Raw genomic sequence first — 20,159 nt, forward strand, 5'->3', positions numbered from 1 at the left:
TTGGAATGTATGGTTAATTATAAAACTCAGGCCACTGAGGCTCTCCTCAATATCTTTTATCAGTTACTGACTTTATGGATCCTGACAGTAAGGCATCTGGAAACCCTATAGACTATGAGACTTCCCTTTAGGAACCAGAATACCTGTATGGTCTCTGCCCTAGAGGAATCTTCTCTTTCTTGATGGTCATCACAGGGGAATTGAGGTTTCTAGTAGGATAACGGAAAGATAACTAGGAACGAGGAAGTGAAGGATCAGAGGAGTGAGAGGGAGAGATGCAGGATACACCCCCACTACTGCAGCTCATCAACAGAAAGCTTTGTTCCTCAGCCACTTCATCTCTCTATGTTCTAACAAAGACAGGAGCAGTTGTTTGTCACATCCATCTCATGCGACAAAAGACAGACTGATTTAATGTTAAGGAGTGTGTGGTAATGCATTTAGACCCTATGAAGCCAAGGAGGACTTGTTTAATTTCCACCAGTCTGAGTCCCTTTCTCATCAATGAGAGCTGGTAAGGACAAAGCTGTGTCCTTTATTAATGAAAATTTCTTCTGTTCTCACAGATTTCCAAAGTTGAGAATGCTGGCTAGAAATGACTCATTAGTGACTGAATTTATTCTTGCTGGATTAACAGACCGTCCAGAGCTCCAGAAACCCCTCTTTTACCTATTTCTAATGATCTACATTGCCACCATGGTGGGCGACCTTGGCTTGATCACTCATTGGTCTAAATTCTCACCTCCACAACCCCATGTACTATTTCCTCTTCAACCTATCCTTCATTGATCTCTGTTACTCTTCTGTTTTCACTCCCAAGATGCTGATGAACTTTGTATCAAAGAAGAATATCATCTCCTATGTTGGGTGCATGACTCAGCTCTTCTTCTTTCTCTTTTTTGTCATCTCTGAATGCTATATGTTGACCTCAATGGCTTATGATCGCTATGTGGCCATTTGTAATCCATTGATGTATAAGGTCACCATGTCCCATCAGGTCTGTTTTGTGCTAACTTTTGCTGCATATTTGATGGGATTTGCTGGAGCCATTGCCCACACAGGGTGCATGCTTAGATTAACCTTCTGCAACATTAATATCATCAACCATTACTTGTGTGACATCCTCCCACTCCTCCGACTCTCTTGCACCAGCACCTATGTCAATGAGATAGTAGTTCTCATTGTTGTGGGTATTAATATCACGGTACCCAGTTTTACCATCCTAATTTCTTACATCTTTATCATCACTAGCATTCTTCATATCAAATCCACCGAAGGAAGATCAAAAGCCTTCAGTACCTGTAGTTCCCACATCATTGTCCTTTCTTTTTTTTTTGGATCAGCAGCTTTCATGTATCTTAAATATTCTTCTCCTGCATCTATGGAGCAGGAAAAAGTTTCTTCTGTTTTCTATACGAATGTGGGGCCCATGGTCAATCCTTTGATCTACAGTTTGAGGAACAAGGATATCAGAGTTGCACTGCGGGGATCCCTGATTAAAATTCAGAGGAGAAACACGTTCTGACTATAAGGAGCACTAACGTAAAGACATTCAATTTTTCGTTTAATTTTATTGGTGTTTTTCAATGTGAGATTTGCCCATAACCATATTGCTTCTACAGATCATGATATGTGTGGTGTAAATGACTGTCTTATATTTCCCTTATAGCTAACCTTGTCTCTTTTTTCACTTGTCTATCTCCTTCACCTTGTACAAGTTTACTACATAACTAATAGCATTTTTCTAAAAAGGAACATATGCACTTATATTTTTCATTATTTTTTAAAACTCTTTTTGTCTCTACAGCTATCCTAATCTGGATAAGTATGGTGCATTTGATAAGTACACCAAGTTAAAATTAGAGCTTTTGGATCTAGTTGCAGAAGTATATAACACACAGAAGAATTCTCTTCCTGACAATATTGTTACTGGTACATATAGACAGCAAAATTCAAAGAAATGTCTACATAGCAAATTGTATATGTACCTTAAAGTAGGACCAGATCCCCTGATGTTATCCCTTTGTTCTATTTTTCTTAACACTTTTCCTTTTATTATTCTGACTTTTCTTGTTCCCTTTGAGAATGGCAAAATCTGTGCCACGTGCCACCTGCTTTTGAGAGATTCTAGCAGCCCAATGCATTTAATATTCACAAGAATACAAATAACTCCATTGTTTATGGCCAAACACAGGATTAAGAGAGGATGATTAGAGGAATATGTATATACCTCAGGATCCCAACAAGGGGATGAGTGGTTTATTATAAAACTTGCATTCATTAGTGTCTAAAATGACACAAAATATTTTGAAAAATATAGTATGGTTCTTGTTTTTTTTCCTTCTTTTTTTTTTTTTGTGAGGAAGATCAGCCCTGAGCTAATATCCATGCTAATCCTCCTCTTTTTGCTGAGGAAGACTGGCCATGGGCTAACATCTATTGCCAATCCTTCTCTTTTTTTTTCTCCAAAGCCCCAGTAGATAGTTGTATGTCATAGCTGCACATCCTTCTAGTTGCTGTATGTGAGACACGGCCTCAGCATGGCCGGAGAAGCGGTGCGTCGGAGTGTGCCCGGGGTCGAACCCGGGCCGCCAGTAGTGGAGCTCACACACTTAACCGCTAAGCCATGGGGCCAGCCCTCGTATAGTTCTTACTGTAAATTTTATTTATCACTTAAGGAAAATACCTCACATAGTGTTAGGAGATACATATTAGCCATTGTTTTGCTTACTTATTGAGGTATATCATGAAAAAAATATATATTAATGATAATAAACTATATTTCTAGCAATATTTTGTGAAATTACTTAAACCTTATCTCACCAATAGATGATAAATATATTTAATGAGATGCTTTTTCCTATAATTTCCCTATTTCTCCAATGATTTCTCTGTTTGTATATTAATAATATCAAATATAGTGGGGGGTCAAGAAATGCTCGTTGAATTAGATTATCTTGTTTGAAAAACAACAATAATAAATTTAATGTTATAAATAACAATTAATAAAACATAATAAAAAATAACAATAATAAATCAGAAATTTGTGGCATAATTTCTTTTTGGGAGAGGAATGGGCAGCCGTAGAGTGGTGCTTCTAACTGCCTTTGAGGGAACGAGTTGCGGGGAGCATCAATATGAAAGTCTATAGCTGATACTCCTTTGGTACCACCATAGTGTTCAGGCAGAGTCCACACTTACTCTGAGATGTCCTTGGCCAATGGCTTAGCATAGTTTTCATACAGGAGCTGGCCTATTGCTGTGTAACATGGGTCTCTTCTGAAAGGCAATCTTTCCTTAGGAACTTCCTATTATCCTGACTGAGACTTTTTAGAACAGCACTGTGATCTGAGATTTTCCTACCTTATCCTTCCCTCTCTCTCTCCATTCTTAGATATCGGAATTTCAACCTGATCTGAAGCATTTATCTCTGACTCTGCCTCCCTCCCATTTCATCCTTCACAGGCATTTACCACAATAAATGTCTTGCAACTCTATTTCTTGGAATCTGTTTCCTAAGGAAGTCTAAATGACACAGATGATTTATACTAACTGATTTTAAACTTAGTTTTATGTTCTGATAATCATGACATATTGGTTTTGTTATAAACATAGACAAATAAATCCGTGGGAGAATAAAACATTCAGGAAGAGATCCTCACTTATAGGGTCAATGGATATTTTTTTTTTTGTGAGGAGATCAGCCCTATGCTAACATCTGCCAATCTTCCTCTTTTTTTGCTGAGGAAGACTGGCCCTGAGCTAAACATCCGTGCCCGTCTTCCTCTACTTTATATGGGACGCTGCCACAGCATGGCTTGCCAAGCAATGCGTCGCTGCACGCCTGGGATCCGAACCAGCAAACCCCAGGCCGCCAACGCAGAGCGTGTGCACTTAACCGCTTGCACCACTGGGCCGGCCCCAGGGTCAATGGATTTTTGACCAAGAAACTAAACAAATGGATAGGTAAAAGAAAATATTCTAAGCAATTGATGCTGGAAGTACTAACTACTCATGAGGAAAACAATGAACTTTGACCTCTATCTCACATCATGCGAAGAATTAATTTTAAATGGATCAAAAGTAAACACATAAAGTTTAAACTTAAGTTTTCTAGAAGAAAACATAAAAAATTATATTGGTAGGCATAGATTTTTTAGTCATAGTCTAAATCTAAAGGAAAGGCACTAAAAATTAAAGAAAAAAAGATAAAATGACCTTGATTTAAATTAGAAAATCTATTTATCAAAAAATATTCATGGGCTAGCCACAGACTAGAAGAATATTTGCAATACATATATCTGATAAAGGTATTGTATCCGGAATGTATAACAACTTAATAATTAAAATATATCTCAATGATAAAAAGACCCTTTCATACATGAGCAAATGATTTGAAAGAAATCCCAAAAGAAGGTGTGCAAATGCCAGCAAGCACATCAAAATGTGTTTAGCTTGCTGCAGCCCTTAGATGTATAGTCAGTAGGTGGACAACAGTCCCTTACCAGCTATACCATCCTCTCTCACTTCATTACCTGGGCTGTGCCCCTTTAGTCGTTCAAGCACTTGTCAGGCCTTCTTGTTGGTCTCCCTCCATGTTGGACCCGGCATCCTCTGGGTGGGGCCTTTACTTCAGAAGTCCAAGCACCAGCTGTGGGCACCTCCAAACCCTCCATTAATCTAAGCATGAATCCTATAGAGCTTCTCCTCTGAGCTTTTAAAATCTGGTTAATGTTTCTCCTTCTATTTGTCCCACTATGTCATGGGAATGGTAGCTATTAGTCTCTATATTTTCTCTGCTTCATCTTTTTGGTCTTTCCTCCTTGCAATATCTATATATCCAATTCTTTTTTAAAAATACCCTCTTTAGGAAGTACATAGTATGCTATTTTTTTTGACTGGAATTTGTCTGATCCAGGGGACACATTTTATGTAATTTAGATGGTTTGACTTGCCGACCTCACAAGACATAATTTTGTGCAATCAGCACATGCCAAATCCTGATGGCAGTGATTAGTCAGAAATAGTTATTTGACTATCATCTTTTCTACCAATATTATTTATAACAAACTTTACTTTTCATCCTTGGAGTTACTGAATTAGTAAGATTAAATCTAGGATTCTGGTAGTCCTATTTTCCTATATGGGAAGAGTCCATCTGAGATTAAAATGGAGCAGAACAAAGCAGTATGAAAAGTGAGGAGAGAGACAAACCCCCATGAATGATTGGTGCTGTCCAGCCAAGTAATAGGCCATGTACACCCTTGAACTACTAGTTTCACACACTTTTTTGGTGTATGTTGGTGTATCTAGGCAAAATATGAGTTGCAGACATGACACATGTCCTGTAGTATGAGTGTGATATCCAAGTCCCCAGCACTCCCTGGTGACAGTTTGAGTCAGCAAAATGTCTGGCTCAGCACTATAAATCAACAGGCTTATTTTATAAGTTAACTTTACATCTTTTGATCTACTGGCAAAAAATATCAATTTTTTAAGTTAAAATCACAATTCACATAAAACTAAAATGGTTAAAAATAAAATAATATTTTAAATTAATAAAATTAGAAATTTTGAAGTAAAAATTGTTTCAATATATTAAGCATTTTTAAAGACAACTTTCAGATATTTGAATAAATATATCTTTAAATTGATGAATTACTTGAAGATATGAAGAGTGCCATATATGGCTTTATTATCCTTCTGTATCTGCTTCATAAACATAATTTTAATTGGGAAAAAGTTTGTTTCATTTGTATGGAATCTCCATATGAATACATGTTAAGGCATAGAGACTAGAGCATAGCCTAGATAGATGCTTTGGGAGGCCAAGAGTGGAACGTGTCTGATGGGATGGTACGTACCATGCATTGGCTGGAGGCAACAATGGTCAGCCAAGTGAGGCATTTGCTGCTCTAATTCAACAGCCGAACCAACGAGGTGCTCCACCACCTGTCACCAGCAACAGCTGCCACGTGCAGAAGGACAGTGTCCATTGTGGACAAAAGGCCTATGATGCTGCTGGAGGAGTTTGTTTCGGGTGCCCAGAGAGCACAGTGCTCAGCCTTAGGTGCTGCAGTCTGTGGTGGTGGGAGGCCAGGCAAGAAAACCTGACGTTCCCAATCTCTGTCTTCTCATTTCAGATACTTCTGTCTATTTCAATGATAAAATGTATCCTTTTAGTGACATCTAAACTAGTTGCACTAAGAATGCAAAAGCCTTCTGCAAATTAGGGCTTCTTTGTTATTTTGAAACATTTGAAGTGAAACAGTGAAATTCGTTCCTAACTGGTTCAACATTAAATCTGTCAATGAAAGAAAAGTACTCCTACATTATTTAAATTTAATTTCAATTGCAAAGTTTTAAATGGTAGTAAAAATGACTTAAAACTTTATCACTTTTTTTTTTTTTTTGGTGAGGAAGATCAGCCCTGTGTTAACATCTGCCAATCCTCCTCTTTTTTTTGCTGAGGAAGACTGGCCCTGGGCTAACATCCGTGGCCATCTTCCTCCACTTTATATGGGACACCGCCAGAGCATGGCTTGCCAAGCGGTGCTTTGGTGCTTGCCCAGGATCCGAATCAGTGAACCCCAGGCCACCGCAGCCAAGCGCGCATACGTAACGGCTTGCGCCACTGGGCCAGCCCTGAAATATTATCACTTTTGCACACACAATTTCTCATTGATGGTGATTATAAAAGAGATTGGAGATACAACTATGAAAAATTCTTGATCAAGAATTGCAAATAACTGTTTCAAGCACAAAGCCTGATATAAGAAATTATGTTCCAGAAGCAAGCACAAATTTTTAGTAAGAATTACGATTATATTTTATTTAGGGATATTATATAATAAAAAGAAAAATATCATATATCTTTTTCAGAAGGATATTTTTGACTTTTGAAAAATTTACATGAATATACTAGATAATGAATATATCAATTTTTCAGATGTTACCATCAAATATAACACAATCCTGAAAAGTTCATAAAAGATACACTTGCAGCTTAATAAATATTTCAAAAATCTATGTAATCACAAACTAGGTCATAAAATAGAATATTGTGGAATATTTTATTCAGTGTTTTTAGCTGTTTTCAGTGGGTGGTTACATCCCAATAACCTAGCCCAACAACACCAGATACTAAAGTTGTTAAATATCTCATTTAGTTAACTTTGCTCTCAAATTAGATTAAGCGGTCAGGAGACATTCACAGTATAGTTATACTTTAGGTGGATGTCTTCGCTAATACGCCTTCAAATATGTGTTACAAAAATCACACACTAGTTTTCCATAATAAGTTCTGATAAATCTACTCAATGATGAATTGTTTAAAATATTGAGCTCTATAAATTTTTACACAAATACATTTTACTTATAAATATAAAGTTTTATAAAAATATTTAAAATTTTATTTAATGAGGCCTAGTTTATATATAGTAAAATACATAAATATGAAGTATACAGTTTGACGACTTTTTACCTAAGTATCCATTCATTTAATCACCACCCAAAAAAAATATGGAACATCTCTATGACCCCACAAATTTCCCTCATGTCCCTTTTCAGTCAATGTCAGTCAATAGTCAACCCCCATCCACAACTTGAGGTAATTGTTGCTCTAATTTCTATCACCTTAATGTAGTTTTGCCTGTTTTAAAAATCTTATAAATAAAATTATACTATTTCATAGTCTTTTGTGTCTGCCTTCTTTGTTCAACATAATGATTTTTGTATTTCAACCATATTGGTCCATGTATCAGAACATTATTTTATGAGAATTATCTCACTGAATGTATTTTCCACAATTTACTAATCTATTCTCTTATTGATAGAAATTTGGCTACTATAAATAAAACTTCAATGAACATTCTTGTGCAAGTTATTTTTTTAATTTATTTTGTTGAGATCACACTGGTTTATCATATTATATAAATTTCAGGTGTACATCATTATATTTTGACTTCTGTATAGACTGCATTGTGTTCACCACCAAAAGTCTAGTTTCCATCCATCACCATACATATGTGCCCCTTTTCCCCTTTCGCCATCCGCCCACCCCATAATTTTGGGTTTTTTTTTTTGAAAGATGCACTAATTTGTCTGGATATAGAACTAGAAGAGAAATGTCTGGATCAGAGGCTACATGTATGTGTAATTTTATTAGAAAACACCAATTTGTTTCCTAGCACTTATACAATATTACTCTCCTAACAGGAATGTATGAAAGTTCCCATTGTTTCACACTCATATGTACATTTCGTTTTGTTGGTCTTATTAATTTTAGCCATTCTGGTGTGTATACCGTGGCATCTCATTATAGCTTCAATTCAATTTTCTTTAGGACAAAGGGCGCTGATAAAAAGTTTTTCAAATTTACTAATATCTGAGTGTGTATTGCTTCTTGGACTGGTAACTTTAAAAATTTGCTAGTTATACATATTAGAAAAAAAACTATCTTTGTTCACAGATGACATGATTGTCTCTGTAAACAATCCCTCAACACCGACAGCAACAACTATTAAAACAAACAAATGAACAAAAAAAACCTCCTGGAACTAAGAAGTGACTATAGGAAAGTCACAGGATACAAAGTTAACATACAAAAGTCAATTACTTTCCTATATACCAGCAAGTGGATAATTGGAATTAGAAATGAAAACCACAATACTATTCATATTAGCATCCCAAACCTTCACCCCTACAAAAGAAGAAATACTTGGGTATTAATCTAACAAAATACGTAAAGGATTTATATGTGAAAAGCTACAAAATTCTAACAAAAGTAATCAAAAAAGATCTAAATAAATGGAAAGATATTCCATGTTCACGGATTAGAAGATTCAATAATGTAAGATATTAATTCTTCCCAACTTTATCTATAGATTCAATGTGATCCCAATCAAAATCTCAGCAAGTTTTTGTGGATATCAACAAACTGTCTCTAAAGGTTACATGGAAAGGCAAAAGACCTAGAATATCAAATACAATACTGAAGGAGAACAAAGTTATAGGACAGACACTTCAAGGCTCACTATAAAACTACAGTAATCAAGACAGTGTGATATTGATGAAAGAAAAGACATATAGACCAATGGATCAGAATAGAGAGCCCGGAAATAGACCTACAAAATGTAGTCAACTGATCTTTGACAAAGGAGCAAAGCCAATTCAAAGGAGAAATGATATTCTTTTTAACAAATGATACTGGAAACATCTGACATCCTTCTGCAAAAACATGAAATTTAGATACAGACCTTACACATTAAAAAAAAAACAAAACCAAAAAACCTCAAAATGGACCATAGACCTAATATAAAATGCAAACTACAAAACTTCTAAAGGAACTCATAAGACACAATTTAGTTGAATTAGGAGAATTTGGATTTGGTGATGGGTTTTTAAATGCTACATCAATGCATGATTCATGAAAGGAAAATATTGATAAGCTGGACTTTAGCAAAGTTAAAAACTTCTGCTCTGTAAAAGACACTGTTAAGAAAATGAAAAGCAAGCCACAGAATGAGAGAAAATATTTGCAAAATACGTATCTGATAAAGGACTTGTATCCACAATACACAAAGAATTCTAAAACTCAACAATAAGAAATCAAACAACTGAATTAAAAAAATAAGCCCAAGATCTGAACAAATACATGTCCCCAAGAGATACGCAGATGGAAAATAAGCATTTGAAAAATTGCTTGAAATCATTTGTTTTTAGAGAATTTGAAATTAAAATAACAATGAGATACCACTACTTGCCTATTAGAATGATTAAAATTGAAACACTAACCAAATGCTATTGAGGATGCCGAGCAACAGGAATTCTCATTCATTGCTTGTTGTAATACAAAATGATGCAGCCACTTTGGAAGACTCTTTGGCATTTTCTTATAAAAGTAAAGATAGTCTACCTTACAATTTAGCAATCATGCTCCTAGACATTTACTCAATTGATTTGAAAGTTCATGTCCATATAAACACCTTCATATGAATCTTTAAAGCAGCTTTATTTATGAATGCCAAAAACTGCAAGCAAACAAGATGTTCTTAAAAAGGTGAATGGATAAACAAACTGTGGTACATCCATATAACAGAATATTATTCAGACATCAAAATAAATTAACTATCGTGCCACAAAAAGACATGGAGAAGCCTTAAGTACATACTTCCAAGTGAAAAAAACAGTCTGAAAAGGGTAGATACTATATATTTCCAATAGTTTGACATTTTGGAAAAGGCAAAACTATAGAGACAGTAAAAAGATCAGTTGTTGTCAGGTTTTTGGAGGGAGCAGGGAGGGATGACTAAGAGAAACATTGGGGATTTTAGGACAGTGGAAGTATTCTGTATGATATGGCAATGGTGGATAAGTGACATTATGTATTTCTCAAAACCTGTAGAACATTCCAGCATAAAGAGTGTATGAAAATCGAAAAAAATTATTTTTGAGCTTGGGGCAATCTTAGGAAGGAATGCAGATGATGAAAAATGAATTTAAGTGCTTAACAAATTTATGAAACTACCTCAATGAAGGGGGTAAGAGGAATAGATGCTAGAAACGAATGAAGTTTGTGAGACTAAAAGCAAAAGGAACTGCACATAAGCACTGTACTCTAGTTGGTGAAGTTGGTTTCTACGGGGGCATGAGTTAACAATTCTGATAGTGCTATACATGTATACTGTTATCAAACAACCAAGTTAATGGATGGTGGAAGATGGGAGCCAGGTGTTTCGCTTTTGGAGTGGGAATTTATAGATAAACTAGAATTTACAGGAGGCTAGAATGATCTATGTGGTAGTAGATTAAAGTTGGAGACATTAGTAAGAACTCACGTTTACCCTACTATAGATCAAGATGGTTACTTATAGACATATTTATAGATATAAGTATAAGAATTAATATAAAAACATATTTCTTTGCTTTGTCAACTGAGAGGGCCTTAAAGAAATGACACTCCAGTAGCAATGAGCACAACTAGCATCCAGATCTTGGTTTCTAATACTCTTCCACATAAAAGAATCAAGGTTTTTTTGAGCAATGGCTGATTCTATGACTGGGGCAGGAGACAAGCAAGATAAGCCTGGAATATCTTGTAGTGCCGGAAAGTAAGGAAGTGCTCTCCACACACACACACGTACATCAAGGGGGTTTTCCAAAGGGGCACAAGAGCCAACCGAAAGAGCTCCCAATGGCCAAATCTGGAAAATTTGAGCAACAAAGTAAGGAAAGTAGTATTGGATTATAACTTAAGGGATGAAGTAAATATCCATGTGGTCAAACTGATATAAATAAAAGAATTCAATAAATTAATAAATGGGGGAAGAAATAGATCTCCTATGCAGAAGAATTCCAAATAAATTATATAGATACTCTGCTCTCAAGGAGGGGAAGAATAGCTTCCTACTCCCTAAGTGTGGGCTGCTCATAGTGACTTCCTTCCAAAAAGTACAATGTGGAAGTTGGGGTTGGGGAGAGTAACTTTGCAGTGGAGAAACCTGACAAACGCTACTTAAGCCAAGTGATCAAGGTCAACATGAACATTCATAAATCATATACACAGCCTATATCTTTGATATAATGTGATGAAAATGGTATTACCTCTGTGATCTTCCTCTCCCAAGCCATAAGTCCAGTATAATCATGATACAATCATCAAATTTCAATAGAAGGACATACTATAATATACCTGACAAGTACTCTTAAAACTGCTAAGGTCATCAAAAACAAGGAAAGTGAGAAACTGTCACAGCCAAGAGGAGCCCAGAGAGACATGACAACTAAATGTAACGTGGCATCCTGGATGTGCCCTTGGAACTGGAAAAGACATTAGGTAAAAGCCAGGAAAATCTAAATAAATTATGGATTTTAATTAATATAATGCCTCAATATTTGTTCCTTTACTGTAATGAATGTATCATATTATCATAAGATGTTAGTGTTAGGGAAACTGTGTGCAGAGGCATATATGAGACCTCTGTACTATATTGTCTATTTTTCTGTAAGTATAAAACTGGTTTTAAAAATAAGATCTAAAAACATGGCCTCAAAACTAAGGGGATACAGCAAAGCCAGTGCTCAGAAAAAAATTATAGCTACAAACATTCACATTTGAAAGAAGTCCTCCCTACACCAGGAGGAAAGAAACATTCTTATCACCAGAGATGGGGGAGTCAAGGCCAAGAGAAATCTGTGCAAACAAACCTTGTCAAACTAACCCTTATCTTCCAAGGCACTTCATCCCAGCCAAAGACCCTTTGTCTTGTAACATTTTCACAGTTTACTAATCTTTTTCCAATTTAGTGTACAAGCATTTGGCTCTATGTGCTTCTTTGGGTCTTTATTTTTCTTGTGAAGGCTCCCATGTACAGGTAAATAAATAATCCAAACTTATGTTTTTCTAATATTAATCCGTCTTATGTTAGCTTAATTCTTAGACCCAGCTGGAGACCCTAAGAAGGTAGAGAAGAAATTTTTCCTCCTCGACGGAGTACAGTTTTTATAATTCTACTACCTATGTATGCACCAATAAATTACAATTAGAATAATTTTCTATGTATAAAAAATTACATAATGTTTTCATATTGTGCCTATCCTTTTGTATTTTCTTTGCATTCAAAATCATGTTTTTGATATTTGTTCTTGTTCACATATGTAGCAGTTATTCATTTATTTTCATTCCAGGAAGCCAAGGTCTGTGTAGGTCGCATCTGATGAGATCACCAGCATTTAGCTGACTTCCCTCCCCCACTGGAACCCCCTGCCGTTCAACCTCACACCATCCCCATTGCCCTTTCATTTGCTAAAGTCTGCTTGGCTCTTTTAATTTCCAAAGCCCATGAACCTTTATTAAGACCTAGAACATGTTGCCCTACCTGTATTGAAACAGCCACTCATCTGTGAAAAAACTGCCATAAGCTGTAGACACCTGCCACAGTCAAAACACTGGATAGCCGAAGGTTTTTCTACTCAACGTGTGGTCATCCTCTGAACAGCAGCTTTAGCATTACCTGGGAGGGATTAGAAATACAGAATCTAGCGCTCCACCCCAGATCTACTGAATCAGATTCTGCCTTCCCTTTTCCCTCCTGGCGCTTGAAGATTTGATTTTCTTTTTATTGCCAAGTTATATATTTACATTTAAAAATATATTAGCCAACGTTTCTGGACATTTGTAGCTGTTTAGCTCAGTGTGACATAATCCTGAAAATTAAAAATCTATTTAGTTAAAAACGTGTTTTCTTTTCTGCATCTTGATAATAATATAATATAATATAAATCTTAAATTACCACTGACTTGGACAAGTTTGAACACATTGGGCTTAAGTTACTTAAAAAGGAGTCAGGAATGGATAAAAGATGCTGTGGTATATCTCAGTGAAAACAATAACCATTGGACACACTTTGTTATGACTAAATTAGGCTAAAGTGACTCATGTAGATGGAAGAAAAGAAGGTACTGAGATAGTTTTGCAATGTAAGAATAAACTCAGAGTCTCTCTACACTCATCATGTCTTTGCCCATATTTAAACTGGCTGTATTAAAGGTGAAAGAATGGCCTTGAGTTCTAGCTTAGAATCTTGGCATAAACCCCTCTTGCAGTGTGATTTGATGTAATATAAACTTAGAGAGAGTGTTTCTGGTTCTTGCATCACCTAAATAAGAGTTCTTGACATTTCCACAGAAAACACACATTTTAATGAATCTCCAAGGTCCTCATCACTGCTGTAGCCCAAAGAATGTCTACCTTGTGGGACAATTTTCAAGTTTTCCCTGAGGAATATTTGGTCCCCGTGTATTTTTGAGGGGTCTGAGAACAATAATCGGGACTCATTTTAGGAATGCCTGGGTTTTCAATTATCCTATGTGTAAAACCCTTCTGAGGGTTTCCCCAAATATTTTTCTTTCCTCTCTGCTCTTTTTCTCTTTACTCTGTCTCATTGAATTCACCTAGTTCCACGGCTTCAAAGTCTATGGAAATGATCTCCAAATTTTTCTCTATTTTGGTCTTTCTCTTGAGATTTATTTAAGCCTTATTTAGGCTGTCTATGTCTACTTTGTTGTCCAGCTGGAAACTCAAGTCCACCATGTTCAAATCTGAATGCATAATGTTTATGAATATTTCCATTGTTTTCTGAGTTCTCTGTTTTTAGTGACATCATAATTTACCCAAACACCTAAGCTAGTATCTTTGAGAATGTTTTGTCCATTTCTGTCTCCTTTGTGAGAAGTTCTGACGAGTTTCCTAGCAACGTTTCTTGCATATGTTTGCTTCATGGAATAACTCACAGTAGCACTGTTAATTCAGGGCATTTATTTTATCATTTATTGACTATTGTAGTTGTCTCTCGCAGTTCACCCTGCCTCCAGTCTCTCTTATGGCAGTCCATTCCACCAGCCCCCACCATATTAAGTTTTCTAACCGTGTACTTTGATTATTTCAATCCTGGGCCAAAAAAGAAGGAAAAATCTTGAGTGGCTTAATGGCTTCTTCCAGTGAGCTGACCTTGATTTTGGTATTTGAAATCTTCCTATACTGACCCATATCCGAATTTGATCTGAGTCTATGCTGCATCCAGCGGATAGAGACATTGGAACCTCTCTGAGAGCTTGTGCAAATCCTTTATATGACATTCATGGAGGATGGAAATTGTATTCTTTTCTCCAAGCTCAGTAACTCTGATCTGAAGTGCTCTTAGATGGCATCTAAAAGTTCAGCAATGGCCTTTACATGCGTTACTGATGTTTTTTCTGTCCCACACTCAGCTTCACAAGAACACACTTTCACACTCCATAAGCCTTTGCCTGCAGGGCAAGAATTTTTGAGTAGTATTCAGCATAGGTTCCAAGAAAGATGGGAAAGGGGGCCTCATTAATTCATTCTTTTATTATACAAATATTTATTATCTAATATATATGTCAATTATTTCTCTAAGGTGTTGCAGAAATAACACTGAAGAAAATATACAGAATCTATTTGGAGCTTAGATTCAAACGTATGTGGGTGCATGGATTGTGTGTTTGTGTGTGGTGGGAATATACAACAAACAAATAAATGTATACTATTTCATATAGTGACAGGTCCTAGGAAGAAATCATTATGGATGTAGGAAAGATCATCCTGCTTTTCTATCTAGGGATGTGCTCATTTGGTAGGAAACTAAAATGTATGTAAAATGGCATACTCCTAACAAGCCAATGTTATTACCGTGAAGTAGGCTGTAAATGCAGAGTAGGTAATTTCTTTTTGCTGCAAAGCCTGATCTCTGGGGAAAACACTAAGGAAACATAGTCCTCCAATTTTTAGCTAGATCTCTAGGATTCCCCAACTCATAAAAACTCCTTGGGTCACATTAGCCGGTGTATCTTCAGGCACCAACACATGCTATTTATTACTCTCTAGGCAGGAGAGGACACTGTGGGAAAAGCCACCATCAGAAATTCCTATCTGCAACTCATGGCTTCTCAGAATCTGGTATACTGAGGTTTGTGCTCTGGCTCCCTTAGTCCAAAACTCACTCAAAACAATAACAAAAATAACACTGTTTTGGGTTGTTCACACCTAAAATTCATCAGAGCCACTTGCCCCTCTTTGTGAATAGTGGAGAAGCGTTAACAAGGTGAGCTGACCTTGATTTTGGCATTTGAAAGCTTCCTATAGTGATCCAAATCTGACTTTTGATCTCAGTTTATTTTGAAGTCCAGCAGGGAGAGAAAATAGGACCTCTGTGAGAGCCTCTGGACATCCTCTGTGTGACAATAAGGGAGGAAGGGAAATGATATTCTTTCTGTGAGCTGAGTTAACTCAGCAGGATTGAAGTCCCGATGCAGAAGGGTGAGTGTTGAACTGTATCTGTCTTGTTATTCTTCCAGATCTCTTCTATAGGATCCAAGGACTCCTTGGAATGACACATATTCTCTCTGCTGAGATGACCATTGTCCCTGAGGTCGGCCTGGTAGATGGTCAAAGCAGAAGTTCAGCAGAAAGGCAGTAGAGTCAAGACTGATTACAGGGTTCCTGAATCTTATACCTACAGAAATTGCCCTTTATGTCTTTTTGATATACATCTTTAAACATTCTCTCAACCTTCATAAAATGGAGACAACAAAGGTACACTGAAGGATGGGCTTCAGTTCATTCTCCGATTCTGGGTCTCAGTCTCATTATAGTGGGATTGGGTGAAGAGAACTGGCTACTCATTTTAATGTTATCTTTTTGTCCTGTTCCACTGATATGTCCCAGGGAAGAATGGCCTCAGGAAATGACTCTTCAGTGACCGACTTTATCCTGTTGGGTTTAACACAGCAGCCAGAACTCCAGCTGCCTCTCTTTTTCGTTTTCTTAGGAATCTATGTGGTCACTGTGGTGGGGAACATTGGCTTGCTTATTCTGATTGGTCTGAACTCTCACCTGCACACTCCCATGTACTACTTTCTCTTTAACCTTTCCTTCATTGATCTCTGCTACTCCTCTGTCATAACCCCTAAAATGCTGATGAGTTTTGTAAAACAGAACACCATCTCTTACGCAGAGTGTATGTCTCAGCTCTGTTTCTTCTCCTTCTTTGTTATTGATGAGTGCTGTATTTTGACATCAATGGCCTATGACCGATATGTAGCTATCTGTATGCCCCTGCTTTACAAAGTCACCATGTCCTATCAAGTCTGCCTCACGCTGATGGCGGGTGTATATGCGATGGGGTTTATGGGTGCCATGGCCCACACTGTATGCATGCTGAAACTCACCTTCTGTCATGGCAACATCATCAATCATTTCATGTGTGACATACCTCCTCTTCTCCAGCTCTCCTGCACAAGCACCTACATCAATGAGCTAGTGATCTTCATTGTGGTGGGCATCAATGTCATAGTGCCCAGTCTCACTATCCCTGTTTCTTACACCTTGATCCTCTCCAACATCCTCCACATCCGTTCTAGAGAGGGCAGGTCCAAAGCCTTCAGTACCTGCAGCTCCCACATAATTGCTGTTTCTCTTTTCTTTGGATCATCAGCATTCATGTATCTTAAGCCTTCTGCTGGGTCTCTGGATCAAGACAAAGTATCTACTGTTTTTTATACCATTCTGGGGCCAATGATGAATCCTTTCATCTATAGTTTGAGGAACAAAGATGTCCAAATTGCACTGAGTAAGACTTTGAAGAAAAGGATGTTCTCCTAAATGGAATCTAAGTTATAGATGCCAAATCTTAGTAAAGGCTCAGAATGTATAAAGCTATGGGGAAAATAGTAAGAATTCAAAATAGAAATGCAAATTATTTTAATAATAGAGTAAATTAAGTTAATTATATAAGTCACTTAGCAAAGACATTATAAGAAAGAAGACAATCAGTCTTGCATCCTTTCATGGAAAGTAGGGAAAGTAGTTCATTTTGTCATTCTCCAGCTTATTTTCAGAAATTATAAGGTTTTAAGTAGAAAAAGTTGAATGATGATAAATTCAGAAATGGGAAGTTTGTGAGATTTTGAATGAACCGTGGCTGGAGTTCCTCTGAAGCTTTGTCATGGAGATATAGACTTGGGTGGACTTTAGATTTTGTCATTTACTGATTTATTTAATAAATATCTATTGAAATACTATTGTGTTTGAGGAACTGAGGGTTGTCTTTTTGAGTGCTGTAGGGGCTTCTGTTTGGCAGATTCCTTTGTTTCCCAAAAGGGGAGAAATGTAGGCAGATGCTCCTCTGTCTCTGGTTTATGGTCTCTTCTTATTTTAGTCTTAAGGGAATGCGGCAAACCTAAGGAAACTAAGATAACCATTTAGAGCAGTCAGGTAAAAAGGAAAACTGCACTGGATTTTACTTCTTGGGACTTCAGGGCAGGAAATGTGGGTAATAGAACCTGCTATGTCTTCACTGAGAAGAATTTTACGAGAAATGTTTACCAATTATTAGCAGAGGAAGTTTTATCCTTCCATAAATAAACTTTAAAAATTCTAATTCATTAGCAGCCAGCATTTTCCTTTCATTATTTCCATCTTCCCTTTTGTCTCAGAGGTTACAGGGTACAAATGATGTGGTTTATTTGATCAATAAATAGAAAAGGAACACCTATCCTGTACCAGGCTCTGTGCTTAAACATTAACGATAAAGTGGTAAACAAGACAGACAATGTCTGTGATCTCATAGGGTGAACTATCTACAGTTAGGTGGAGCTGGGGTGCAAGTGGGCAGGAGGAGGAGACAGATGATGAGCAAACAGACAGATACGTGTCAGTAGATCAGAAAAATGCTATACAGGTGTCTTAAACTAAAGTGATGATACAGAGAGTAACTGTGTGGTCACTTTAGATTGGGTGGTCAGGAAGGGCTTTTCTGAGGAGGTGACATTTCAGCTGCAAAGAGGAAAATTGGACACACAGGGAGACATCAGGGGCATGAGTGTGCACACACAGAGAAAAGACCATGTGAAGACCCAGGGACAAGGTGGCCATCTGCAAGCCAAGGAGTACTGCCTCAGAAGAAACCAAGCCTGCTGACTTGTGGACATCAAGCTTTCAGAACTGTGAGCAAATAAATTTCTGTTCTTTAAGCCGCCTAGTCTGTGGTATTTTGTTATGGTAGCCCTAGCAAACTAACACACAAAATGTTTACTAAATACATGAGGCTCACAAATACATGATGTATTTGACTAAACTCTATGAAATATATATATATACATATTTTTTTGGCTAGGAAAGATTCACCCTGAGCTAACATCTGTTGCCAATCTTCCTCTTTCTTTTTTTTTCCTTACCAAAGCCCCAGTACACAGCTGTATATTCCAGTTGTAAGTCCTTCTAGTTCTTCTATGTGAGTTGCTGCCACGGCATGTCTACTGACAGACGAGTGATGTGGTTCCACGCCTGGGAACTGAACCCAGGGCACCGTAGTGAAGTACACTGAGGTATAACCACTAGGCCATCATGGTTGGCTCTGAAATATTTTTAAAAAGAGGTGAATTCATGGTATAAACATCTCATTTAATGCTAAATATAGTAATATCAAATTTGATGGTCAAAAGGCATACCTATTAAACTTACTTTTACTGAAAGATTAGTCTCTCTTCATTTAAGTCTTCTCCTTAATCCACTTTGAATTTCAAGACTCTATCAAAAACAGTGCTCGTCAAGATGTCAAGAAGTGAATGTTTACGTTTGTACAGAGTTAGGGCTTTCTGAGCAATTTGTACTGGAATCCAGGTTATAGGACCAGTCTTGGAAAGCCAGTACCTTGGAGGCATGCTCCACTCCCCTCCCTCCCTTCCAGGGCAGAAGCCTCAGGAGACGCCGATCTCACAGAGCCGAGCTGCCTGCAGCAAGCTGCCTGCCCCTTTCCCTTTTTTTCAGGTGGCCCCAGGCATCCAAACCATGCTGGTTTCATCAGTATTCTGGGTGAGGAGAGATAGAAACCCCTCCTTGTTCCATGTGAGCTTGAGGACAATGTGTCTATTACTGTTGTTGGATGCTATTCCATCTCCCAATTCTATAAATTTAAATGAGATTAAGTTGATTTGCCATCCAGGTAACATGTTTCCTTACTGATTTTTCTACCTGTTCAATCTTTATCATTCTGTAATGTCTCTCTATAATTAAATTAAAGATGAAATGTTCCTGTGAGCTTCCTTGTTCGTATGTCTGCTTCCTGAAATTCATACAGGTACTCCAGCTTTCTTTTGAGTATTATAGCATCTTATATATTTCTCCGTCTTTTTATTTTAACCTAAGTCTTTATATTTAAAACGAGTTTCTTATAGCAGCGTATGGTCGTGGTTTGTTTTATTACCCACTCTGAAAGTCTCTGTCTTTTTATTGATGTATCTCAACCATTCACATGAAAGGGATTATTAACATGTTGGATTAATGTCTATCAGGTTTATAACTGTTCTTTGTTTATTTTTTATCTTTTCCTCCTTTTTCTTATTCTCCAGATTTAATTGAGCATTTTATAGTACTCCTTTTATTATATTATTCTATTTTATCTTCTCTCTTAATATATCAATTATACTTCTTTTAAAATATTTATACTGGTTGCCCTATAGTTTACAGTACACATTTTAAATTAACCTAAGTCCACCTTCAAGTAACATATACCACTTCATATGTAGTGTGGTTACCTTAGAATATTTTTACTTCTTCCCTCCTATCCCTAATAGCATT

General features: G+C 36.9%; 1 protein-coding gene and 1 pseudogene across 1 annotated transcript; both read left to right on the plus strand.

Annotated features, from left to right (window-relative positions):
• The first annotated feature begins 559 nt into the window (after positions 1–559).
• Positions 560–1,525, plus strand: LOC131407839 (olfactory receptor 8B3-like; annotated as a pseudogene).
• Positions 1,526–16,238: 14,713 nt separating this feature from the next.
• On the plus strand, positions 16,239–17,183 carry LOC131407840 (olfactory receptor 8B3-like). The gene has a single exon (XM_058544444.1). The coding sequence runs from the start codon at positions 16,239–16,241 to the stop codon at positions 17,181–17,183; it is 945 nt and encodes a 314-aa protein (XP_058400427.1).
• The last annotated feature ends 2,976 nt before the right edge of the window (positions 17,184–20,159 follow it).

This window comes from Diceros bicornis, chromosome 7 (genome assembly GCF_020826845.1).
Source record: "Diceros bicornis minor isolate mBicDic1 chromosome 7, mDicBic1.mat.cur, whole genome shotgun sequence".
Lineage (NCBI taxonomy): Eukaryota > Metazoa > Chordata > Mammalia > Perissodactyla > Rhinocerotidae > Diceros > Diceros bicornis.